The sequence below is a fragment of the Tursiops truncatus genome, chromosome 2, assembly GCF_011762595.2.
Source record: "Tursiops truncatus isolate mTurTru1 chromosome 2, mTurTru1.mat.Y, whole genome shotgun sequence".
Lineage (NCBI taxonomy): Eukaryota > Metazoa > Chordata > Mammalia > Artiodactyla > Delphinidae > Tursiops > Tursiops truncatus.
Window position 1 is genome coordinate 168,362,435 of NC_047035.1, and position 27,529 is coordinate 168,389,963.

Genomic DNA, 27,529 nt, shown 5'->3' on the forward strand with positions numbered 1-27,529 from the left:
GTACTGTGTTTACAGGGTGTGTGTATAAGTCAAAGCCATTCAGTTAAATACGATTAAGGTTCTAGAGTCCGGCATTCATTGATAGAGCAAAAACGACTTTCTACAACACTAAACTATGAGGATGGGACATCTAAAATGCCTGATGTTTGGCCACCAAACCAAATGTTATGGGGATCTTCCCAGATGTGGATGGGAAGAGGTAAAAATCAAGGATTACTTCTCTTGTTCCGAAACTCCGGGCCACTCAAGCATATGAACCGTGGGCTTGTACAGAGAACGGTGTTTATCAGGGAATCCCAACTTCTGTGACGTGAGTTTTACGCTGGGAGATAAACTGACCTTTTGGATAAGGTGTCTGACCTCTCCCCTCCCCTGACGGCTGTTTCTCACCCCAGACAGCTGCTGTTATAAACAAACTGTGAGGGAACACTTTGACAAATGAAGCCAAACCAGGATCCTTTGTTTCTCTGCAGCCAACAAGCTGGGATTCCACAAGCTCCTGAGGGGGCCATGAGTTACTGGAGGCCAGGCCTGCCCTTCCTCCCCACTGACCATCCCTGTAGCCCCACGTTCCCAGGATCTGTGGGGCCAGATGACGCTGTTCTCAGCTCACATTCCATCCTGTCAGGGGGCTCTCAGAAATAAATAATATTTACAGCAGAGTTCAGAGCCCGTGAAAGAGAAGGCAGGGAAAAGTATCTTCAGAGTAAGTGGACCGGACAATGGAATCCACTGGATCTGTGGTTATTAAACCATTTTTTCATGGGACTTTAGAGCCTTTTGTAAATAGATATGAACCTGCACTTACCAAGAGCCTCAAGTCCAATACCAAATGAAAGGCATAAAAAACTAACAAAGAAAAAACAGAACAAAGTATAGTTTCTAGATCCTGAAAATGTGGCACTCAATCCATTCGGTCAACAGTTATTGGCCACCTACAAGGTCTCCTGCTAAGGCTATAAATAAACCTTCATCGCCCCCCCAGAAAAAGGACTACCTCTGTTTCATAGCAAGAACTTGCGAAACCTAAATAAAAGGGGCCTGGAGGTCTCCTTCTACAGATAATCAAACTGAGCTGAAGGGACTATATTTTAGGATCAGGGGTCGTCCCACTACAACCCACTGGCCAACGCTGCTTGTTTTTATGTGGCCTGTGAGCGAAGCATGGTTGGGAAAATAATCTTAAGAAAAAAGTCTTAAACGGTTGGGGGAAAAAAAATCAAAAGAAGAAGAATATTTTGTGGTACATGAAAATGTATATGATATTCAAATTTCTGAATTTATAAATAAAGTTTTATTGGAACACCGACATACTCATTTGCTTACCTACTGTCTCTGGCTGCTTTTGCACTTAGAAAGGGAGGGGTGAGTAGTTGCAACAGAGACTGCGTGGCCTGCAAAACCCAAGTATTTACTGTCTGGTTCTTTACAGAAAGTGTTTGCTGACCCTTGTTTTACATTGTCAAAGAATTTTTTTGGTTTTGCTGAGATATCTGAGTGAGAAAATATACCTCTGCCTTTGCTAGAAAGCCTGAGAAATGCATGGCGAGCAGAGAGAAGGCAGCTAAGACCTGAAAAACCAGTCAGCATGAAGTTGAGAAGCTGGACAAGTAGAGGGAGACCACCAGGTGAAGTAGTTAGGCGGCATCAGATCCCCCAAAGCAGGAGAAAACACCCAAGTTCCTTCACGGAGCAGAGGTATAACCTGCATTTCTTTTGCATACCAAGTTTGCCAATTTCCTAATGATGGGCCAGGATCCCACGCCCTGATGCTGTTCTTGTACATGTGGTTGAGTCTTCATATCTCTAGACCTTGATTCTAAAGAATGAGCTATACTGGACTTCCCTCAGGGGAGTTCCATAAAACAGAATCCCAGGAATGATGTCTGTCTTTGAGCAGACAGTCCTGTTGGTGGATGGCTACAACCCCTACTCTGTCTCCAGTAATGATCAGGAGAGACCGGCACTTCAGCCCTACTGGTCAACGGGCCGCGCTTAATGAAACGAATGACGAGGTTGAAGTTTGTGGAGCTACAGGGCTATTAAAGCAGGGCACATTTTTCCCCGTGGTTAAGTCTGTTTATGTTCTCTCCCTAACATAACATCTGGAAAAGGAAAGACAGTAGAAGTGGGATATTTATATTGTAACACTTTCATGAAAGACATCTTCCTGCGGGCTAGGATTTTGTACCTTCAGGGTTGGAACTAAAACAGAGGAAAAAAAAGATGTTTGCGTCCATGGGGTTCTCTCTATCACTATAGTTCATACCACAGTGATAATTCAAGGCTCCACGAAGACACCTGGGCGACCTGACACACCTCAATACAATGGCCATGTGTGACAGTGGGTTCTAACATCAGCCTCTTAGTAACTTTCCTTTGGTGCAGAATATCCTCCTATTACTGGGCTTTCTCTGCCTGATGTATCTATTTCTGTGGACAAGTTGGGAACTGGATTTCAACATTAAGATATAATATTAATAAATTGCTCTCCTACGAAGAAAAGACAGAATAGTTTCTTTTAATAGAGATGCAACAGAATACATTTTTAAGCCAAAAACTCTCGTAAACTCACCTAGAAAAGTCTCCCTTTGCCTCCTGTAGAAGAAGAAAATTCAACATCAGTGACACATTCTGATCCCACGTTACAGATTTTAAAATACATTGTAATGAAGTCCTCTACTGAATCAGTCCGACTGACTGCTGTTTCGTCCTATCAGCTATAGTAATATAATTAAGGAAGGACACGTGTATTTACCACTTGAATATGAGACAATTAAACTTCAGAAAGTTATATACAAAGAAAGTGATTCATAAGGACAAAGGGAAAGTTTCCATTTCTAAGCCCTGATCTAACTTTTTCCAGTTTAAAGATTCTGAACCTGGATGTCTGTCTGGATAGCACTGTCTACATGTCCATGTCTTGTGTTATTTGTTGTTTTATCTTGTATTGTGGGCTTTTGGAGGCAGGGACCATGGAATCTGTAATGCATTAGCATAACGCCTGGAACATAGTAGTTGCTCACTAAGTCCTGCTGAAGGAATAAATTAATGACATCATTTTAGCTCATCTTGCCAGTGTTTCTAATACTCAGTAGGCCTCTTTTTCACATAAGCTAAGGATCTTTTCCTTGTCTTTCATGACAGTGATTCTCCTGGTAATTAATTCCTGCTTTTTACTTGGCTTTCTCCAGTGACCTGAAGAAAAGGGGTTCACTGGATGGTCTCAGTTTCCCCCAATCTCAGGTTATACACACAATTTTCCTTTGCAGAGAAATACAGTCTTAACATTTTGGAGAAGGACAGAGAATAGAGAAGACTCTATTTGCTGCCATGGGTGTAGTTTCCCCAGTAGCTCTTTCCTGCTTGTGGCTAAAAATAACTAAGAAGTCAAAGAGCTAGTGGATATAGCAACTGCCACGCATGGTAAGTCTTATTCCTCTTTCTTCTGTGTGTGGCCCTGGCATACAAAGACGAGGGGGAGACGACTTACCTGTAAAATATACGAGGCTAATTCAAACACCACTTCACTGTCAACGTCAATCAGCTCCTGAAAGGAAAACCAAGGAAGATAAGTTTGGTCCTTTAATGATGGTTTCTTTAGGATCTCTCCCCAAAGAGGATGGGTGTTTCTTTCCTAAGGTGTTCCCTAAAATCTCAAGCACTCATAGAATATCTTCTCTGAATTACTTGGACCCGAATGCTCCCTGACATGCTTTTTACAGCTCTTAGAATGAATCCAGTGGTCCTGGGTCTACACAGTTGCCTCCAGGGCTTCATCTTTGTCTACATGAGAAATTAAGGGATGGGCCAGTCCCCGGCTTTTTACAAATCTGTCAACCTGATTAATCAGCAGAGTAAGGTTACTTGATAACCACATGCATTTTTCTTTCTAAACTCTACTTAGGAACCAGGAATAAGGCTTTACTGAAGAAAAGGTTACAGTGGGATTGTGACTCTTTTAAAATTAAATAAAATGAAAAATAGAATTCCCCAGTTGCACCAGCCACATCTCTTTCGTGTACTCAATACTTCGAGGCAGCTGTTGGCTACCATGATGTCAGAGCACATGCAGGGCACTGCGCTCATTGTAGAAAGTTCTACTGGTCCGCACTGTTAGAGAATCCAAGTTTAAAAATGCTCTGTTCTATAGATTGCCAACAAACACATGAAAGAATGCTCAACATCACTAATCATTAGAGAAATGCAAATCAAAACTACAATGAGATATCATCGCACACTAGTCAGAATGGCCATCATCAAAAAATCTAGAAACAATAAATGCTGGAGAGGGTGTGGAGAAAAGGGAACCCTCCTGCACTGTTGGTGGGAATGTAAATTGGTACAGCCACACTGGAGAACAGTATGGAGGTTCCTTAAAAAACTACAAATAGAACTACCATATGACCCAGCAATCCCACTGCTGGGCATATACCCTGAGAAAACCATAATTCAAAAAGAGTCATGTACCACAATGTTCATTGCAGCTCTATTTACAATAGCCAAGACATGGAAGCAACCTAAGTGTCCATCGACAGATGAATGGACAAAGAAGATGTGGCATATATACACAATGGAATATTACTCATCCATGAAAAGAAACTAAATTGAGTTATTTGTAGTGAGGTGGATGGACCTAGAGTCTGTCATACAGAGTGAAGTAAGTCAGAAAGAGAAAAACAAATACCGTATGCTAACACATATAAATGGAATCTAAAAAAAAGAAAAAAATGGTCATGAAGAACCTAGGGGCAAGACGGGAATAAAGACACAGACCTACTAGAGAATGGACTTGAGGATATGGGGAGGGGGAAGGGTAAGCTGTGACAAAGTGAGAGAGTGGCATGGACATATATACACTACCAAACGTAAAATAGATAGCTAGTGGGAAGCAGCCGCATAGCACAGGGAGATCAAGATCAGCTCGGTGCTCTGTGACCACCTAGAGGGGTGGGATAGGGAGGGTGGGAGGGAGGGAGAAGCAAGAGGGAAGAGATATGGGAACATATGTATACGTATAACTGATTCACTTTGTTATAAAGCAGAAACTAACACACCATTGTAAAGCAATTATACTCCAATAGAGATGTTAAAAAGCAAAACAAAACAAAACTCTGTTCTCTAGTTCTTCCCCCAAATATTTAATCGTGATCTATGGACATGGTCTTAAAAGGACATAAGCCTCTCTTAGGTTTTTAAAAAAATCCTATGTATATATATTTCAAAATGTATATAGTCCATATCTCCTTGTATCTAACAGCTTGACTGAGGTATAATAGATACAGAAAGAAATTGCACACTTAGTATATATAATGTGTTACTTCAGACATATGCAAACACCTGTGATACCATCACCACGTTCAAGGTAATAAACACCCATCACCTCCAAAAGTTTCCTTGTGTCACTCTGTGTGTTCTTCTCGGGGGGAGGTAAGAACACTTAATGTGAGATCTACCCTCCTAACAAGATTTTAAGTGCACAACACTGTATTTGATATACAGTTCAGATCTTAGAGACAAAGGAAAGCCTGGAGTCCACCAGCACGCAAGAATAATAACCAAATTAACTGACGTTGTACTTCTGTTATCAAGTACAAGTAGAAATGCCTACCTTTCTTTTCTGTCCTTAATACCCCTAGATCCTACAGTGAGTGACTGGAGCACAAAGAACTAGCGCAAGCACCGACTTAGACCTCAGCTAGCCCAGCCACCCGCTTTCATCGAGAACAGAAACCAAAAACCATCAAGGGACTCCCCCAGAGTCACAAGGCTTTAGTGGCTGTGATGGGGCTAAGAAGCACCCCCAAGTTCTTGTCCAGCATCTGACCTTCTGGAGGGCATGCTCTCCCCCAAATCAATCAGGTCACAGTCTCAGCTAACATGGTCTCAGGACCACAGGTAGCATCAAAGTTAGCTAAAACAAGGGTTACTTTTTTTTCGAAGTATAAGCCAAACTCTGATTCACAGATTTTCTAATTATTTTTGTGTGCTCCAGAAGTGGCCCCTGTGATTCAAAACAATGCACTGAAGCAAGCCTGTGTATTTCAAGGGAAGGATATCCTGCAGGCTCTTTCGAGCTCAGGAATTTCAAATATGGATAATAATGTTTGCTACCGAACCACCTTGGAGCGTGGGCTAAGAGAACTAACGAGAGACATGGAAGGATGGGGGACGACAATTCTTTATGTTTAACCGGCTGAAGGAGCTTTACGGACACTGTAATTGATACAGACTGTCAGTGCTGGAGTGTGGAGGAATGCTTGGAATTGCAGTCCTGGGATTACCAGGTCCCATCAGAATGTAAATCATTTAACAGTGGACAAATGATTTAACAGAAACACCGTACAGGGTTTCCACAGTGGATCACTTCTACTCGCACTGTGTGCCCTTCCATTCCCACCAGTCGACTTCCTGAAAGTCGCTGGTGTGTACTTGTCAGCGTACTCCGTCAAACATTTACGCCGAGGTTGCAGGCAACGGTCAACGGTGGCTAATACTTAACATCCCAGGAGAGGCCAACTCAAAGCCAACCATGGGGAACAACCCTGTTAAGTGCGAACATTGTTTTTAGTTCATTACTTGACTCATCTGCTAAAGGGAAACATCTATATCTTTGGGAAAGAGGGCAGGAGTGGGGAAGGCGGAGGGCGGTCGTTTTCTATTTGATTTGATTTTGCACAGTCCATTCTGCAGTTCCAGGAGAGACTGTGAGACGCTAATCGCATGGCAACGTTAACTGTAATGTACGTACCATTATTCAGAATCAAGCTACCAAAGATGCCCATTTAAACATCGAACCTGATTTATACGAGTTCTCTCTCACCGACCATATGTGTCCTCAGGGTAAGTGGGAACTAGTGCCTCTAACTGGGGTGAATTTCCACTTTCTCTGACCTTGACCATCTCCCAGTGAAGATATTAAAAACAATGAGAGCCAGAACGTGACCGGTAAGAGGGAAAAGGATTGAAGAATGAGGTGGCCCAGACGTCCCCACTCTTGCAAAATGTGACGGGAAAGAGAGCTGCGGTATTCCTTCTCACCGTTTCCATTTAGTATTTATTGAGTTCAAGAATCATGGCATCATCTGTCCTCAGAGGAATCAGTACAGAGTCTAAATGGTGTTTATAAGACCCAATCTAGGAACGGGGATGGGGGTGGGGGAAGAGATGCTCCCTAATGGCGAAGAACACGCTTTCCTACCTCGCAGCCGCTGCCTGATTCCCTGATGTCTCCTGTTTATAATACCTTCCCCCGTTTATACCTCATCCTCCCAGGTGATTTTATCCCCTGCGATGGAACAGAGCTCTAGATTTCCTGCCCACACCACACACCTCCCGTTGTACCTCAAACCCTGAGAGCTGAGCCCCCGTGGGGAGAAGCGGACAGATGTTTCCAGGGATCCGCCTACCATATAACATTCCAACGATCGCTGCACCTTTTTCTCATCTGGCTTCTCTCAAGCGCAGAGGTGGCTCTGTTCAAGTGTTTCTGCTCAAGCAGAGCAAATAAACCGAACACAATCACGAAGAGTTCGTGCAAAAATCCCCCACTTTCCTGGGGCAATGGGTTTTCCCCCGACCGAGGGGGAAATGCAGAAAGATGGGGATCAGAAGGCCCTTCAAGGAAGATGTACGGGTGTTGCCCACCGGCATCACCCACAGGCTGGATGGGGGACGCTCCTCTGTGCCCCCAGTGCTCTGAGAGCCATTTGAGGAGGGGTGTCGGCAGGGTTGTCTGCCGAGCTGGAGGCTTCCTTGGGAATCTAGGGTGGTCTGGTGGGCATGGAGTCATTTCCTCCTGAGACTCACTGGTAACAGGGGGATGCTGATAGGAGGGTCAGTGATGTCACGGAGGTCACGTGTCCTTTGGACATCTGTCTTACTTGCTACTGAACCACGTGTGCCGCTTTCTGTGATCTTTTGCCACGCGGTATGGACAGACAAAACGTGACTCTCTGCAGGGTGTGCATGTGTGTGTGTGTGTGTGTGTGTTCAGACAGGGCTGTGGAGGATGGCATTCTGCATTGTTCTACAAGTTGCCGAATGAGGAGGCCTGAGGTCATCTATCAGCAGCCTCACGGTTAACAATATGCTCAAAAAGATTTCCATTCTGAGGGTCTCTGAGTGTTCCAAAGAGAGAGCCCCATGAGAATCCCCAGTGACAGGTGTAAGGACGGTCTCCAAAAGTCCTGAGAGCTGGAGGAACTCGTCACGACCCCCTTGCTCCAAGGGCCCTGGTGGTGATATTCAGACTCAACGGAGAATCTTAATGAAAAGCCTTCCTCCTTGGTCAGAAATTCCAGCTTTCATGGAAGATTCGTGAGAGCTTTATAACAGAAAAGATGATGAGCAACCACATGGTAGGTTGAAAAGATTTCAATGAGAATGAACTTTGCCAAGTCCAAGCAGAACGACCTGCAGGGCTGCCCCACGGTTTTTCTGGTAAATCCTCACCCACTGTAACCATCTTTCTTTGTACCCGCAAAACGCCCGAAGAGGATGGTTTCTTGCCATCTCTTTAAGACTATTTCTACTCTGGGGCATTGAATAAATACATCCCTGGACCTCTTTGAGTTTCATCTTCCTCGTCAGTAGAATGGGGAGAACAATTTCTTTCCCAATTATTGTATTGAGTCTGGTGAGGCGGAAATGTAGAGGTGATTTGGAAACTCTGAGACTCACTACAAATTTCGGGTCTGCATTACTTATTTTCACTTACTGGAATTTCTGAATCATCTGAACTCCACAATTTTGTCTGTTCTTCAGCATTTTTTTTAGCATTTATTGGAATCTTTTTATTTTTTTTTACATTTTATTTTATTTTTTAAAAAACTTCTTATTGGACTATAAGAATTTACAATGTTGTGTTAACTTCTGCTGTACAGAACAGTTATACATATACATATATCCACTCTTCTTTAGAGTCTTTTCCCATATAGCTCATTACAGAGTATTGAATAGAGTTCCCTGTGCTATACAGGAGGTCCTTGTTGCTTATCTATTTTATATATAGTGGTGTGTATATGTCAATCCCAATCTCCCAATTTATCCCTCTCCCCTTTTTTCCCCCCGAGTAACCATAAGTTTATTTTCTACGTATGTGACTTTATTTCGGTTTTGCAAATAAGTTCGTTTGTATCATTATTTTAGATTCCACGGATAAGTGATATCATATGGTATTCGTCTTTGTCCGACTTATTTCACTTAGTATGATAATCTCTAGGTCCATCCATGTTGCTGCACATGGCATTATTTCATTCTTTTTTATGGCTGAGTAATATTCCATTGTATACATGTACCACATCTTCTTTATCCATTCATCTGTTGATGGACATTTAGGTTGCTTCCATGTCTCGGCTATTGTACATAGTGCTGTAATGAACATAGGGGTGCATGTATCTTTTTTTTTTTTTTTTTGGCTGCGTTGGATCTTCGCTGCTGCACGCAGGCTCTCTCTAGTTGCGGCGAGCGGGGGCTACTCTTCGTTGCAGTGCACAGGCTTCTCATTGAGGTGGCTTCTCTTGTTGTGGAGCATGGGCTCTAGGCGCACAGGCTGTAGTAGTTGTGGCTCGGGGCCTCTAGAGCGCAGGCTCAGTAGTTGTGGCTCACGGGCTTAGTTGCTCCGCAGCATGTGGGATCTTCCCAGAACAGGGCTCGAACCTGTGTCCCCTGCACTGGCAGGCGTATTCCTAACCACTGTGCCACCAGGGAAGTCCATGTATCTTTTTTTTTTTGGTGGTACGTGGGCCTCTCACTGTTGTGGCCTCTCCCGTTGCAGAGCACAGGCTCCGGATGCGCAGGCTCAGCGGCCATGGCTCACGGGCCCAGCCGCTCCACGGCATGTGGGATCTTCCCGGACCGGGGCACGAACCCGTGTCCCCCGCATTGGCAGGCGGACTCTCAACCACTGCGCCACCAGGGAAGCCCCCATGTATCTTTTTGAAAAAGAGTTTTCTCTGGATATATGCCCGGGAGTGGGATTGCTGGATCATACGGTAGTTCTACTTTTAGTTTTTTAAGGAACCTCCATACTGTTCTCCATAATGGCTGTTGGACTCGCTAGTAAGACTTATTTTTTAAGGAGGTGGGCAGCACTGTGTGTGTGTCTACATGTGTGTGTGTATCGGTCACCACGTATATCATCCCAGTGGGTCCTGACACCCACATTCAGCCTCGTTGAGCCCACGTGACGCCCTGTTTCACTGCACAACCTACAGTGGCTATGGGAAGGCGCCCCCAGGCCATCAGGGGCTGACGAGCGGGATAAGACTGATGTGATCTTGCACAATTCCTCTCTGAGCCCTCTGCCAGTTTTTCATCAGTCAAGTCCCTTCATGTTTGTCTGGGGCACTCTCTCACTCGGTGGCCCGGGTATTTCTCCCGCTGTCCACTGCATACAGTCCATTTCACGATCCTGAGGGATCTCTCCTGTAGAGGTCACGGGCACAGCCCAGATGATGGGTCTGCGTATGTTTATTTCTAGAGAGTTGAAGATGGAAGTCCCTCTCTGTCCTCCTTCCCTTCCTCTCTCTGTCAGGCGAGCACATACACCAAGCTGGCAACCCTCCATCTAAGAGATAGTGACCAGGATTCTGTGAGTCTGAGACAAATGTTTATGTTGGTTCCTTTGTCCTGTGGGACTTGATTCTGGGCTTTTGTTTCTCTCATCTTCAGACGAGATATCCTCTGCTCATTAGCAAATCTCTTGGAAGATCTTGGATAAAGGTTGCTTATTTTAATTGCAGCAAGAGTGATGGTATTTAGACCAAAGTAGCAAACTTGGCCCAGGGATGACTGTTTGAACTTCAATCATATGTGACGCTCTTAGTTCAATGGGGACATCTAGGCACAGAAGGCTGGACCGGACCCCCCAGCGCACAGAAAGGAGGAATTTTAAGTTTGTTTTTCTGACATGATCTGCTCTCAGTGGGTACACGTAGGCTCCAAACTTGGTAATTTCCTAGGAAATATGCAAATCCTTTCTCCCTGGGATTGGAAACGAAGCCATTAAAAACAATTTACTGAGCATTGACCATGCGCCTTGTTTAGTGAGAGGTCAGTGGAAGGTGATCATCAAAATTCACTCAGAAGAATGCTGGTGCCAACTTCTCCTCCAAACCAGGAGACATACTTCTGTGCGTCTTCAGATGGTGGCCACGGGCCCTGCTTCTTTGGTTATCATTTCGGACAAGATAAATTCTGAGATCAAGCATGTAAATGTGATGGATGCGTATAAAGAGTGGACGGTCAACCCCTTCCGTTCAAACATGAGATTCATAAACAGCTAGTTATGTTGACCAGTCCCTCACTTCACCCAACTTAAATCATCTAAGGATCAAATTGCTCCTCTTAGGAACTCAATAGCAGTGGAAGGTCCTTCAGTGTAGGGGCCTCTTTTCTTTCATTCATGCATTCATTCATTTTTGGCTGCATTGGGTCTTTGTGGCTGTGCGCGGGCTTCCTCTAGTTGCGGCGCCACTCTTCGTTGCGGTGCGCGGGCTTCTCATTGTGGTGGGTTCTCTTGTTGTGGAGCATGGGCTCTAGGCGCAGGGGCTTCAGTAGTTGTGGTGTGCGGGCTTAGTTGCTCTGCAGCATGTGGGATTGTCCTGGACCAGGGCTCGAACCCGTGTCCGCTGCATTGGCAGGTGGATTCTTAACCACTGAGCCACCAGGGAAGTTCCGGGAGCCTCTTTTCTTATCTCTCGGAAGGTATGCCTCTGAAGATGACAGGAAGCTGGATTTCAGAATTCTATATTTCCCTTATAACTTTAAGATCTATCATCTAAGGGAATCCTTCTTTTTAAAAATTAAAAAAAACATTTTGACATTTTATGACCTAGCACATGTTGTCTGAAGGGCTTTTGAAAATTACTGTGGTGACTAATTTTGACAGCAAGCTCACTTTGCCAGTGGAGAACTCCGAGCAGGCAGGATTCAATCCTGAAGGTGGTGAAAGTGCTGAGATTAGAGTCCACGTCCACCCCAGCACTCCCTCTGGTGTAGCAAGTCCACTGCCCCCCACGGGGCTGACTGATGGGCCTTCTCCAGTTGACAGAGGAAGCCACATCCCAAGACAGAGACGACCAGATGGAAAACTTGGCAGGAGAGCTCTGCTCTCCTGGGTCACTTCCTAGGAAGCACACATCATCCTAGGCTCACTTCCCATGGGAGTTTTCCTCGGAACTAGACACATTTCTCAATGAGTTTCGTCCATCCCTTGGTCATAAGTTTCCTTTCCATCACCCCCTGTCCCCTGAATGAGTCGAAACACAACAGAAATGCTGGTGAAGGAAGTGGCCATGTCGGGTGTTGATGACCTCTTTTTTTTTTTTTTGTGGTACGTGGGCCTCTCACCGCTGTGGCCTCTCCCGTTGCGGAGCACAGGCTCCGGACGCGCAGGCTCAGCGGCCATGGCTCACGGGTCCAGCCGCTCCGCGGCATGTGGGATCTTCCCGGACCGGGGCACGAACCCGCGTCCCCTGTATCGGCAGGCGGACTCTCGACCACTGTGCCACCAGGGAAGCCCTGATTTTTTTTTTTTTGCAGTACTTGGGCCCCTCACTGTTGTGGCCTCTCCCGTTTCAGAGCACAGGCTGCGGACGCGCAGGCTCAGCGGCCATGGCTCACGGGCCCAGCCACTCTGCGGCATGTGGAATCTTCCCGAACCGGGGCACGAACCCACGTCCCCCGCATAGGCAGGCGGACTCTCAACCACTGCGCCACCAGGGAAGTCCCGATGACCCCTTTTGACACGTCTTCCTACTTCACTGAAAGGAGACGAGTAGAGCCCCGCTCGTTCCTGACCAGATTCTAACTTTCTGCATCTTGTACAGATTATGACTGTAATTTCCTGCTCTTTTGGTAGAAAATAGGGGGATTGTAAAGCAAGGAGAAGTGAGAGAGAAATCCACCGCAGTTCTGCTTTCTGTCTCCTGGTGAAGAGTGGAAAGTGAGAGCTGGCATTCGTGGTTTGGGGAAAATGACAAAACAAATGAACAAAGCAAAACACCTTTCCTCGCTTTTGTGCTGTTGAAGAGATCAGAGGTCTGGTCTCTGGAGAAGATGATGCGTAGGAAGCTAGGATGAAGCAGACCGAGAGCTCAGGGATTCAAAAGGGGGCCTACACCCTAATGGAGGTCACTCCGTCCCCAAGACCCTGAAGCAGGAGGAGACATCCCAGGAGGGAAGTAAGACATTACATCCTCTGGAGACAATGAAGAGCCATGAGAAAAGACACGAAGCACTGATACTTAGGGTTCCCACTGAAAGAAACAGCTTGCCACTGGGACACTCCACAGGGACAGCCACAGAGGACCATCCCCACCTGGGCACTTGGAGCTTTTGAGTGCCTCACTCTTAAATATGGATGGAAAGCCTCCTACATGAAAGACAGAGACCAAAATAAATAAACAGAGAAAAAAAAAAAGAACTGGAAAGAAACACAAAGGAAACAGAACGTGCATGATAATTAATATTGTTGGAGTGATAAGAGGATATTAGGCTCAAAGACAATAACAGGATTACATGTATATAAAGAAAAATCAGATAATATGAAGGAAGTCTGGGAAATTCAAAACGTGATGGCAAAGGTTAAAAAATCAATAGAGGAGATTCAAGATGATATTGAGGAAATCTTCTAGAAAGTAGAACAAAATGACAAAGATGGAAAATAGGAGAAACCAGATATCAAAGCAGGAGGCTGTGCCCGGCATCAGATTAACAGGAGCTCCAGAAGGAGAGCACAAAGGAAACAGAGAGACATCACTAAAGAAACAATACGAAAAACCTCCCAGAACTGAAGAATACGAATGTCCAGACTAAAAGTGCTCGCTGAATACACACCACAGTGGGCTTACAAAGACCTACTTTAGGGCAACCTACTTTAAGTTGCCATCCTGCAACTTCAGATGAAGAGGAATAAAGAAGAAACCCTACGAGATCCCGTGGGTGGTCATGGAGGTGGGGGGAGTCCACATACAGCATATGGACTGCAGACTTCACCAGAGCAAGCAACTCTCAAAGACTCTGAGGCAGCACCTTTGATATTCCGAGAGAAGTCATTCTGTATTTCCACATCCAGTCAAACCATTAACCAGATATAAAAGTAGAGCAAAGGCTTTTGCAGATATGCAAGGACCCAAACATTGTACTTCTCATATATGCTTTCTCTGGGTTACTGCAGGATGTTCTCCAGTGAAACAATGTTGTAAAACAAAACACAGGAAGACTCGGGATCCAGGAAGCAGAGCACCCAGTCCAGAGCTGGGGTGAAGGGAAGACGGGACAGGAAAGGGGCATCTTGGGCTGAGGGCTATGAATGAGGCCATGTCCAGACAGGAACAGAAGGACGGAGGACTCTAAAAGGGAGGTGCCTGGAAAAACAACAAAGGCAGCAGCAACAAAACCCAAGCTAAAGAGAGGAATGGATGAATTATCTGATGCAGATGCAAATTAACATCGGTGGACATTTGGGAATCTGTAGCTTCTGGAAAAAAAAAATGATGGATACAAAGAAACTAAAACAAGTAACAGCAAGGCAATTATTATTACCTTTAGGTAAAATAACTGGTTGTCTAAAAAAGGAATCACAACCTTAGGATGCTACTTGGATTAGTCATAATAATGTAATGCTGATGGGTATGGCTTTGGCCCAGAACTGTGCTATCACCATACTGGGAAAACGGGAAAAGGAAAGTGTGGGTGGTTGCATAGGAGACCTCAATCCTCACCTGCCTTATGAGGAATTCAGTACATCAAAGATGGATAAATCAAGGAATAACACCCTGTGCCCATTATTTACAAACAGAGAGAGGCAAATACCAGAAGAAACAGCTGAAATTGCTGGAAGCGGCAGGAGTTGCGGGGGGGTGGGGGGGCGGGAGGGGGGAGGGGGGCTCTTTTTCATAAACAGCCTCCTAGAGCCATGTGGCTTCTAAACCACGGCATATATCACTTAGATAAAAATAAATGTGAACGCGTTAAAAAAGCGAATGAAATAAGGACTTGGAGGAAGCAGGAATAAACAGCTTATGGTATCTGAACAACTTAGATTCTAGTACGTTGTAGGAATCGCTCCCCAAGACACAGGGAGGGCGCTGGGTCAGCTGGTATCAGCATTACCTACCGGTTACATGTCTGGAACCACTCTCAGGTCCATCAAGGCCTCCAAAGCGCCAGAGGGCAGTGTGGGCAGCACGCAGAAAATCGCAGCCAAGGTGAGCTCAGATCTGATTCCAAGTGAGCAATTCTATCTCAGCGGGAGCTAATAACGTGCCTGGTGGGGTGCTAACCACCTTCATGTCTATCTCCCTTAATCTCCCCAAGAAGGTGGTGGGTTGGGTCTTTTAATATCCTTGTTCAACCAAAGAAGAAAATTAAGCTTGGAGACGTCACAGAAGGTGTCCACATTTATTGCAGTCGCTAAGAGGCAGAGGTAGGAAGGGAACCCAAGTCTGTGAGCCACGGAGTCTAAACCCCTAATCACAGTCATTCTGCTCCCGGGCCTTCCGCCATCTTTACATATTTACAACTGTGCCAAGCCTGTTCCACCACTTCTGGTTCCTTGTCTTTCGCTAAGTTACTAAATCTCTCCAGCATCGGTTTCCTCTCTCAGTACAGCTGATGATTCCATCCCACTCATGAGCCTCAAAAAATGTAAGACAAATGAAAAAATTTTTATAGACTCTAAGTGTCAACTTATGCAGATGAAAACATTATTTTTGATGATGGGAAGGAGACGGGTGGCCTTGTGACGCGATTCTGTCCCCTACGTAACCTTCAGAAGAGCCAACTCGGGCTCACTGATGCAAGTCACTAAGCTCCAGGACAGATGCTGAGAAGAGACAGCTGGGGTTCTAGAAGGGCACACACCACCCAGGTCAGCAGGCAGGCTGATGGCTGTGGGCACCTGGACCCTAAATGTGGCTGGCTCCGAATGCATCACCTCTTTAGTTCTGGGGATTTCTTTTCTAAAATTTCCCATTCATCCCAGAGTCCTCTGTGATCATTATGTTCAGAAGCACTGAAATCTTCACCTTCAGCTCAGCATCTGTGACTAGACTGAACTGAACAACTCCGAGAGAAACCATGTCTGCTCCCTTAACCCAGGGGTCTGTATAAGCACAGTTTGGGGCACCTTTTTACTTGCTGGGGTTGAGGGCGATTTCATCCCAGTCAGCGACTTCCCAGGCATCTACTGCCCAAGTCTGCCCCCTGGTGGACAGTCCTCACTTTTTATTCCTGAATTCTTCCGAAGTGCTTTCACATGGATTAAACAAACACCATCAGAGACGCTTGCCACCTACGAGGTACGTAAGACTGGTATTATTATTTCCACTTTATAATGAGAAAATGAGGGTTGAGAGAGAGGAAGAAATTTGCAAGTCCCTGGAACTACATGCAGCGTCTTTGTTCTTCCATTCAGCAAAGCCCCCAAATACTGTAGTCTGAGCGCTCTTGGGCTTGAGCCCAGGTTAAGTTTTGGTTCAGCAGCTGTTACCAGGCGAGGTTCTTTCACAGAACTGAATTGGATCACTACCACGCCCTCCACGATTCTGAACATCTGCATTCAGTGGAGCTATTCTGTGCAGTGATGTGCTGAAGAACTTCCAGAAGGAGAAGTGATGGCCGACAGACCGCTTCGCCTGTGTGTGTGCTTTAATGTGTAGTCAGGTGTTGCAATCCCTCCAAACTAGGTTTAGTTAAACAGGAAAATACAGGCAGCGGGATCTCCTCTGAATACAGCCATTGACCATGTTACAACAGGTGTACTCGGCTTTGAAGTTCTCTAAGGAGAGTCTGCCCTCCAGGGCACAGTGCAGCCCAGCGGGTGAGATCTGTGATCTGGAATCAGGCTGCCAACTTCAGCCCTGACTGACTCTGCCATCCAGTGGATATGCAACCCCGGGTGAATCTCATAACCACCCTGTGCCTCATCTTTTTCACAGGGAAAACTAAGATAAAGAAGAGTCTTCAGCTCAGAGATGGTGCAAAGATGCAGCCACACAACCTACAGAAGGCGCTTGGCGCCAAGCCCACCACGGCGCCATGGGCGTTAAGTACCAGCTGTCCTTCTCCCTGGTCGTTAATGAGCTGCCCTAAGGCTGCACTCCTGAGACAGAAGGGGGCGTGTTGGAGGGCGGGTGCAGAGTGGGCGTTCACTTTAAATACATTCTGTTAGTTATGATTCTCAACCCGGGGCGGGCAGCGGTATTCTGCAAGCCCCTCTCCCCCGGGACGGGGTGTGTGCTGGATTCTGTGGGCATTTTGGGTTATCCAGTGAAAGGAAACACTACAAGCATATGGGGGAACTGGATGCAAGGGACTGTCCCACTCAATTAAGAACTGTCGCTTGAATAGACGTGTCCGTGAAGAAGATGTACAAATGGCCAGAGAGCATACGAAAAGATGCTCAACGTCGCTAATCGTCAGGGAAAAGCAAACCCAAACCACAGTGAGACACCACCTAATACCACTAGGGTGGCTACTATTTATTTGTTTGTTTTTTGGCTGCACGGTGCAACTCGCAGGATCATAATTCCCCGACCAGGGATTGAACCAGTGCCCTCAGCAGGGAAAGCGCAGAGTCCTAACCACTGGACCGCCAGGGAATTCCTAGGCTGGTTGTTATTAAAAAAAAAAACAACCCCAGAAAATAACAAGTGTGGGTAAGGATGTGCAGAATGGAATCTTCACACACTGTTGGTGGGAATATAAAATGGTGCAGTCGTTATGGAAAGCAGTATGGCAGCTCCTCAAAGAATGAAAAATAGAATTATGATATGATCCAGCAATTCCATTTCTGGGTATTCACCCAAAACAACTGAAGGCAGGGACTTGAACAGGTATTTATAAACCCACGTTCACAGCAGCATTATTCACTACAGCCAAAAGGTGGAAGCTACGCAAGGGTCCATGGACTGGTGGGTGAATAAACAAGACGTAGTAACTGCATACAATGGAATATTAGCCATAAAAAGGAAGGAACTTCTGATATCGGCTACAACATGGATGGACCTCTAGGACATTATGCTAAGTCAAATAAGCCAATCACAACAGGACAAATACTGCGTGATTCCACTCACGTGAGGTACCCAGAGTAGTCAAGTTCATAAAGACAGAAAATAGAACGGAGGTTGCCAGGGGCTGGCGGTGGGGAGTTACTGTTTAAGGGGTACAGAGTTTCAGTTCTGTATGATGAAGAGTTCTGTGGATGGATGTGATGATGGCTGTAAAACAGGGTAAACGTACTTAATGCCACTGAACTGTACACTTACCAATGGAGACCATGGTAACTTTTATCACAGTAAAAAAACTGTCCCACCCCATAGAGAACAGACTTGTGGTTGCCAAGGGGGTGGGGGGTAGGGGAGGGGTGGAGTAAGAGCTTGGGATGAGCAGATGCAAACGAGTATCTATAGGATGGATAAACAACAAGGTCCTACTGTACAGCACAGGGAACTGTATTCAATATCCTGTGATACACCATCATGGAAGAGAATATGAAAAAGAATGTATATATATATATATATATATATATATATATAACTGAATCACTTTGCTGTACAGCAAAAATTAACACATTGTAAATCAACTATACTTCAATAAAAAAAATAAAAAATTGTCTCACCCGAAGTGCCAAGAGCATCCTTTTGAGAGAGACTTCCAGAACATCCAAAAATGATCAAATATACATGCAATTGGTTATAAGAGGTTCATTTATAATTGTGAGACCTAGTGCATTTGTCACATTGGTCTGGGTTTCCCTCTTTTGGCCACAGTTGCCAAGTTCAGGAGACCCCTAAAGTCAAGCTAAGGAACACCTCCAAGGAGCTAAAACACAGTGATGAGATTGGAAGTAGTCACGTTATGAATACCTGATAGCTTTAGCTCCACGGAGTTCTCATTTATTTATAGTCATTAATTTATAAATTACTTCTACTAATCAATAAAGTTGCATTAGGGGCAGCAAGTTGGGATTCCCAGCTTCAAAGGAGACTTTCAGATTTCAACGGAAAACTCTGAACAGGAAGAGGAAGTTCTTACCTTGTAGATACAGGACTTGGCGTTCAGGAAGAAGAGCTCTATGGTGGCATTATCCTTTAGGTATGAGATGCTCTCTATATAGAACCTGGAAGAGAAAAACTGCCAGTGAACCACAGAAGCATCAACCAATCAGGCAGAAAATCATGTGTTCTCCGAGTTACATGATTTGACTTGAGGATACGGACGCCCAATCCAACAGGAACAAAAGAAAACGGCATCATCTATTGCTTCCACGATTCCTTTTTGAGAGAAAACAGTGCTTTTCAAGTTCGTTTACCGTGGGTTAGGACCATCATGACATGACTGCCCTTCTCATAGCAAAGAGCCGGCCTGCCATCAGCCTCTAAGAGTACACTTGAACTTGACCACTGACTTCCTTTTTCATTACCTGCTTTCCAATTTTTTTATAATGTCATTTGTTTCCATTGCATTACTTTTTGTCCTCATCACTGTTGAGCTGGAGTTTTAGAAGATAATTTCTTCTGCTTAATCGAAAGAAGGGCCCTATTTCTCCTTGAGATGGTTACAACAGGTCTTCGTGATGATGGCAAGGTGGGGTTTGACGTCTGCACGTCCAGAGAGCTGTGGCTGGCGTTCTTAAAGCCGTGATATTCATGCACATGAAGCCAAATGAGAATTGGATTTTTTATCCAGATGAAACTTATGGATTTTTGTCAAGACAACACATGCTGAAATTATTTAAGTTTAATTCAATGATCCTTTACACATCGACTCTGGAGTTTATTCAATTCCTGAATTAGGGAAGGCACTTGTACTTGTCTAAGGCTCAGCTGCACTGAGGGAGCTGTGATGAGAGGGGAGAAGGAAATGATTGGCACGCAGAGCCTTGGAGGGGAAGAGGTTCTGAGTGGGGTGGCAACACCTGGAGGGCACTGGGTACCTGCCTCGTGAAAACTGGGGGCCCCAAGAGGGAGCAGGAGGTGAAATGAGAAGAAACAAGTGCTATGATCGTCCAGAACAGCGTTAAGATGGGATGGAAAGAATCCTGGGGAGGAAGCCGAGAGCCCAGTGATCTGGGCCCAGCGCTGTGTGATTCAGGGCAAGTCCCATAACCTTGCTGGGCTTCCGCTTGCCAGTCTGTAAAAGACAGCAGGACGTGGTCAGCAGTTCTCCACCTAAGAAGTCTGCTGCTTTCAAATACTGGAACCTAATTCAGATTAAAACAACAACAACGATAGCAAAACCAACACACCAACACTGTAAGGCAAACAAAATGTGTGTGTACGCTTGGGCGAGCCCGTGGCCTCCCAGTTTGCAGCCTTTTGTCTACAGACTAAGTAAACAACATCTTTGACCATTTTACAGATGTGTGCAGAGGCTGTCGTGATGAATACAACACAGATTCATTTAAATTTGTAATTGAATCCAGAGTCATCTTCAGAGATTAGTAGATATTTTCAATCCACGGATACTAGTCTGACAATTACCATCATGGAGGGTCTACAAAATTTTTGGAAATTACGATATAGTCTTTATTCATGCAAAGCCTGGGAATGAGGTGGCTGGTTGATCTCTACCACCACCCCCACTTCCCTACCAAAAAAAAAAAAAGAAAAAAAACAGGCACCTGCCTCCGGCTTTTGGAGCAAGTATTCTAGGTCATGGAGGTCTCCATAAAGGGCCTGAGTGGTCTCAGAGGAACTGTAAAGCTGTACTACCTTCACTCCCCTAGTAACGGAGACTTGAAATATAGACGCAAATTCTACGTCTCAAAGCAAAACACAGTTTTCCCTTGGTATCCACAGGGGATTGGTTCCAGGACCCACCTCTCCCCCAGGCTATCAAAATCCTCAGATGCTCAAGCCCCTGATATAAAATGGTGCAGTAGGGCTTCCCTGGTGGCGCAGGGTTAAGAATCCACCTGCCGATGCAGGGGACACAGGTTCGAGTCCTGGTCCTGGAAGATCCCACATGCCATGGAGCAACTAAACTCGTGTGCCACAACTACTGAGCTTGCGCTCTAGAGCCCGCGAGCCACAACTACTGAGCCCACATGCTACAACTACTGAAGCCCGCAGGCCTAGAGCCTGTGCTCCGCAACAAGAGAAGCCACCGCAGTGAGAAGCCCGCGCACCGCAATGAAGAGTAGCCCCTGCTCGCCGCAACTAGAGAAAGCCCGCGCACAGCAACGAAGACCCAACGCAGCCAAAAATAAATAAATAAACTAAAACAAACAAACGAAATTTTAAAAAGTAAATAAAATGGTGCAGTACAGTCGGTACATATCCGCGGGTTTCACATCTGATCCGTGGATATGGAGAACCGACTGTAAGTTACATTTGATGTAATTAAAAAGCCTACATCCGTTGTAAACTTTCTGGCAAGGGGTAGTCAGAATAGCAAAACCAGAAGAAGGGAAGGAAGGCAGACAGATGGAAGGGAAGGGAAAGGAAGCAGAGGAGGGGAGGGGGAGAGGGTGACAGAGGCTCAGGACAGGGCTCCGGGTGGGTCAGAGCAAAGCCAGCTCAGCTGGGCGACCTGCAGGCGTGGCCTATTACAGATCAATCTTGCTCCTGTGCCTGCGTCCGAGCTATTCCTCTCACTTCCGGAGCCATCCTCCTGCACACCTCAGCTCACCCCTCCTCCCTTCAGACTCACTCAGGGTCACCACAAGTTTTCGCTGACTCTGCGGACGGCCCCCACAGCAGACCTCCTCTCCTGGGCTCTGGTGACGACCTCTGCTTACTGTGTGGCCCCTTGGTGCCGTGATTTTCTGTTCCCTGAGATGCCTTCTTAGTAGGCTGCTAACTCCTTGAGGCCTGGGACCAAATCTCATTCATTTTTGCATGCCCAGCACTAATCCAGAGCCTGGCACCAACACTTAAGGTTCTACGAATGAAAGATGCTTTCAACTGTTCTCCTCTCCACACACCGTTGGTGGGAGTTCTTACTGGACAGTGAAATGGGCGATGAAGACAGTGCAGGAGGGAGAAAAAATAATAAATGATTTCCCAGCCCATTTATGATTGGGGTCTTATACTCCACACCCAGCCCCTGTCCCTCTGCCCCTTCTTTCACCGTGAACATGGAAAGCTGCCCACGCAGGGCTGCTGATGACTTTCAGTCCTAGAGCCAGAAGAACAGCAGAGGCTTCTAGAGTTTGCCAGTCAGCGACCTTGGCTCTGGAATAATAATTCTGAGTCGAAAGCTGTTGGGTCTGAAATAACTTCATTTTTTCAAAACAGTGCCGTACATCTTGATCCCATTTGCTTTAATTCTTGAGAATTAAGGAGCGAAGACATTCTGCCCCCCGGCCCCCCATTTTCTCCTCAACAGCATATGAAGAAAAAAAAGTAACACTTCCCTTTCCAACTCTCTAATAATGGAAAACTGAAATGAGATGGCAAATTCTATGCCTTTTGAGATAGTATTTGTTCCCTGGCTGCACAAGAGACAGGAAGGTGGAGGAAATAACAAGCATATTCTGAGATGGACGGGAAAAAATATCACCTCCTTTTGAAAGAAACTGGAAAGCAGTTTCCTGTTAACCTTTATCACCAAGAAACAGCCTGGGAAACCCTGTGAGTTCCAGGCCTGTCATATTATTGTTCTGTAACCCTGGAGATATATATATATGTATTTTTTTTTTGCAGTACGCAGGCCTCTCACTGTTGCAGCCTCTCCCGCTGCGGAGCACAGGCTCCGGACGCGCAGGCTCTGCGGCCATGGCTCACGGGCCCAGTCGCTCTGCGGCATGTGGGATCTTCCCGGACCGGGGCTCGAACCCGCGTCCCCTGCATTGGCAGGCGAACTCTCAACCGCTGCGCCACCAGGGAAGCCCAACCCTGTATATTTAATTCATCCCGAACTTTCCTTCTGCGCTAGGAAGCTAGTGAGGCAAAAGTGCCCAGAGAAAAACAGACCTCAGACATCTCAATCCCACACCGAGGCCCAGCGCACTCTACCGGAGAAGACACTTCTAGGGAAACGGGGAAGGTTGACGGTGTGTGTTCAAAGTCTTGATGCCAGTTCTGTTCCTTTGGATTTTCCTGAGAGCCTGGTCAAAGGTCCTCCTTTGGGGCAGTAGGTGGCGATGTTGCATTTGCTTACCTACCAGCGCAGAGGGCTTCCTCAAAGACCGGGTTCACAAAGAAAATTCCAGGTCTCTGGGTAAACCTAAGGAAATGAATGACGTCTCGTAGCTTCAGAGGGTCTGTGTGGACAATTCCAAGTCTGATTCTGTATTAACTATGCGTTTTGGATGCTTTGACGTCTGGGGCCTTGCTGACCCTGGAGGGACAGCCCCTCCCAGGCTTAGCCAATTCCTGAAGATGGTAAAGGGTTCACCCGTGAGCATACCTTTTGCAGGCAGACCAGCCAATCCAGCGCCCACATACACTTCCTCGCCTCCCCTATGGGGGTTTCACATTCCAGGCTGCTATGCACCTGCCTTAATCATCCCAGGGCCAGCAACTGGATAACCTGGGACAGTTATAACGTGCCCCAAAGCCTGCTGAAATTATTCAAGCTAGCCAATCCTAAACCTGCTTACCCTGCCTCACCCATTCTTTCCTGCAGAAATCACAATAAACGCTGGTGCCCACAGGTCCCCAGCTCCCTCTGCCTCCTGGCCAAGCCTGGTGCTTCCCCATGTGGCCCTGCCTGGCATGGGGTACCCCCTCCTCTTGGGAACCGAGTAGCAATCTCTCTTTTCAATGGCAGTCATCTCCTGATCTGTTGGCCCCAAGTGCCTGAACACTAATAAAACCTCCAATTTAAAACAGGCTCTTCAGCATATTTAGTAGAACTGAATCTTTTTTTTATTGGCCACACCGCACAGCTTGTGGGATCTTAGTTACCTGAACAGGGATTGAACCCGGGCCCTGAGCAGTGAAAGCGTGAAACCCTAACCACTGGACTGCCAGGGAATTCCCAGTAGAACTGAATCTTAGGGCTTCTTCTTCTTTTTTTTAATATTTATTTATTTGGCTGTGCTGGGTCTTAGTTGTGGCATGAAGGACCTTTAGTTGAGGCATGTGGGATCTTTAGTTGTGGCACGTGGGATCTTTAGTTGTGGCATGCGGGTTCTTTGAGTTGCAGCATGCGGGCTCTTAGTTGTGGCATGTGGGATCTAGTTCCCTGACTAGGGATCGAACCTGGGTCCCCTGCATTGGGAGCACGGAATCTTAACCACTGGACCACCAGGGAAGTCCCTTAGGGCTTCTTTTTGAGTCAAAGGAAACGGTGCTCTAGGCCAAGGGCAAACCTGGCTCAGTACCGTGACTGATGCCACACCCAACCTGACCCAGGTGATGCTAACCTGAGGATATATTATCAGAAGGTCTAAGTGGGCATGAATATGTGCTATGCTCGTACATGTTTGAGCATGTTAAATACTGAAGGCTCTGAAGCTTTGGGGAGTCTGGTCCCCTTTAATGTGTAGAAGTCTCAGGGGGCGGAGATTGAACACCATCCAGCAAGATGACGTCAGCTAGGTTTCCCCCACTGGGCCCCCTCTCTCCTCCGCCCTCTCACATCCACCCCTTGGCACTTGGGAATCACTGACTATTTACAGCAAGTGTTAATTAAATGGCCCAGTGATTTCATTTTGTAATGAACACAAATGTCACATTTGGAAGGTCTGCTTTTGGTAGCAAAAAGGAGCGATCGTAATGAGAAGGATAATTAACACTGCTGTGAGTTTCTGCGGCCAAATCTCTCTGATGTTGAGAATTTCAACAGCGCTGAAAATCCTAACTGGGACACCCAGTTGAGATCTAGCAAGTTCTGGTTAGCAGGCACCTCGTTTTAGATCCATGCCATCCCTGTTACCGTGAGTGACAGGAAGCAGCGCTGGCTGTCTTAATGAGCCCGCAAAGACACCAACAGTCGGGTCACGAACTCAACTGCAAAATCCCCTCTCCCGGATTAAAGCTTCTGGGCATCTCCTCTCTTTCTCTCTCTCTCTCTCTCTTTTTTTCTTTTCTGTAGCTCACTTTTGTTTATTGTTTGTGAAACTCTAAGTTTGAGGAGACACATCTAATCTCTATTTATTTTCCTACAAACAGTGTCGATGACCAGAGCTCCGAGGACATGGATGGAGAATACACAACGAAAGGAACAGCCCAGACGTGGAGGAATCATCCTGAGCATACACTTGTATCTACAAAAAAAAAAAAGGACAGAGGGGCTCCCTTGGGTGGGTGGGCATATTTTCCTTCTATGTTTTCTCGACCTATTTCTTAAGCTTGCCTGGTGGACACTACCAGAGGGTCGCTGTTCTCAGTGTCGGGAGCTTGCCTCTCAGCATTAAACAAGGGTCTCGTCGTTGACTTCGATCTTGGTCACACACTGATCGCTGGGCTGCTTGTAATGGATGTGTGTGAGGGGGCAGGAATGGGGGAGAGACGAGGCTGGGTGGTCATGCACAAGTCAGGTCACAAGGGACATGAGGAGGGCGGCCTTAGCATGCTAATGGAAAGCCAGGAACACCATGAGTGGGGGATCAGATAAGAATTCTAGAAAGGTGCTCAGTGCAACACATAGGATAGAATGGAAGGGGCCAAGACCAGAAGCAGAGATGAACAAGGAGATTTTCAGGACCAGGAGAGGCTTATGAAGGTCCTAATTATAGCCAGGGAGGGTGTGTATGGACAGTAAGGGATGGAGCTCTTAAAGACATGAAAACAAGAGGAATTCATGAATAAGAGGCCAGAGAAGGGAGCAGGTGGGAGACAGCAGATGACGTCAAAGGCGACTTTCAAGTTCCTGGCTTGAGGGGCTGCATGGGTGGTGGTGTCCATCGCAGAGATAAGGAGGTGTCAGGGAAAGAAGAGCGAGCTGGGGGCAGAAAGATGATGACATTATTTGATTCAGACAGGGGAGGGCAGAGAAGCGCCTGTGGAATTTGGTGCCCAGAGACCTCCAGTGACCATGGGGGTGATGGGACCAGAAGCTGGACCCCCAGAGACTGAGGGATCAATGGGACATGGGAAAGGGGGCAGCAAGTCCATCTTTCTGAACCTTTGCTGTGAACAGAAGGGGGAACAGGGGTGGTAGCTGTAGGAGGAGACAAGTCAGGGAGGGTAGTTTCTTTTCTGAGGGTGGGAGCATCATGGAGGGGCGTGGAGGGGAGGGGTCAGTGGAGAAGCAGCTTAAGATAGAGGAAAAGAGAGGGAAAAGTAGAGGGAGTGAGCTCCCTGAGGTGGTGGGAGGGGCCGGAAGCTTTTGGCTCTTAAGGCAGCAGAGACGCAGCTCAGGGTGACAAAAAGGGGCTGGTGGGACCGAGGCGTGTACTTTGTAGAAGAGGAGAGAGCACAGGGCAGGGCAGAACGCTTTCCCACTGGACGTCCCCCTTGTCAGGAGATGGCAAGTCTTTCTCAGGTGGGACTAACAGCACGCATCTCAGCTTCTGGAAAGTCTGCTTTGCCACTGAGGATGCCCCTTCCTCCACCAAGGTGCTTTCCAATAGGGTCGCCAAGCTTTGGGACTACAGGTTGCTTTGTCCCCCGCAGGGGGCGCTCTGTCATGGTGCTGAGTTGGGTAGCTCCAGAGGAGCAAGGTCAGGCCTGGGAGGGCTGCTCTCCACGACACCTCTTGCCCAGAGATGGGGGCATCTGTCCTTTGCAGATGGACGCTGCTGCTGCAGATGTGGCCAAGCGTGGAGCCAAGATGGGCCAAGGGCAGCGATCTCAACTCGGGTCCTCTGGCCCTACTGCACAGGCAGCAACGGCAGGCTCTCTGGTTAGCAATTTTTTTTTTTTTTTTTTGCGGTACGCGGGCTTCTCGCTGCTGTGGCCTCTCCCGTCGCGGAGCACAGGCTCCGGACGCGCAGGCTCAGTGGCCATGGCTCACGGGCCCAGCCGCTCCGCGGCATGTGGGATCTTCCCGGACCGGGGCACGAACCCGTGTCCCCTGCATAGGCAGGTGGACTCTCAACCACTGCGCCTCCAGGGAAGCCCTGGTTAGCAATCTTGATGTCACTTTTCACTTGTGAGACGGAGGCTGCATGGTATAAGGGGTAGGGCCCCACCATTGGGGTCAGATCTGGCTGAACAGATACAATAACTTACCAGCCACACCTGGGGGCAGAATCTACCTAAACATCTTGGGCTCCCATCTCCTTACCTTGATTAGGAAAAATAATACCTGTTTCAAGGATTGTTGTGAAGATAATTCATCCGTAATAATGGACAGTTCCCCCTCTTCTCTGACCTTTTTCCTTTTTCGGTAATTATTAAGACCCTGAGGCCACTGTGACCATGCCTGGTCATCTGACTGATGAGAATTGCAGGGACCAAGTCCCTTCGAGGGTAAAAAACGGGTCAGCGAAGGCAGGTTCTTAGCCCTCCATCCTGTCATTCCGAGACTGTCCTGCAGCCAGCTTCACACCCTCCCAGGAGGAAATGCTCATTTCCTGGCTTCGAGGATGAAGCAAAATTCTGTGAGTTCCAATTCACGTTATTTAATATATTGGGGCCTTATTTTTCCTAATTGGTTGAATGGAAGCCATAATTCTGCCCTC

General features: G+C 46.7%; 1 protein-coding gene across 11 annotated transcripts in view; it reads right to left on the reverse strand.

Annotated features, from left to right (window-relative positions):
- FRMD4A (FERM domain containing 4A) overlaps positions 1–27,529 on the reverse strand; it is a 382,372-nt gene that overhangs the window by 125,916 nt on the left and 228,927 nt on the right. For all 11 annotated transcript variants that reach the window (XM_073801673.1, XM_073801675.1, XM_073801678.1 and 8 more), the window contains 3 exons: positions 19,045–19,129; positions 3,494–3,550; positions 2,576–2,598 (listed from right to left, as the gene is read on the reverse strand). In XM_073801673.1, the coding sequence (XP_073657774.1) occupies positions 2,576–2,598; positions 3,494–3,550; positions 19,045–19,129 (165 nt within the window). The remainder of the gene's footprint in view (positions 1–2,575; positions 2,599–3,493; positions 3,551–19,044; positions 19,130–27,529) is intronic.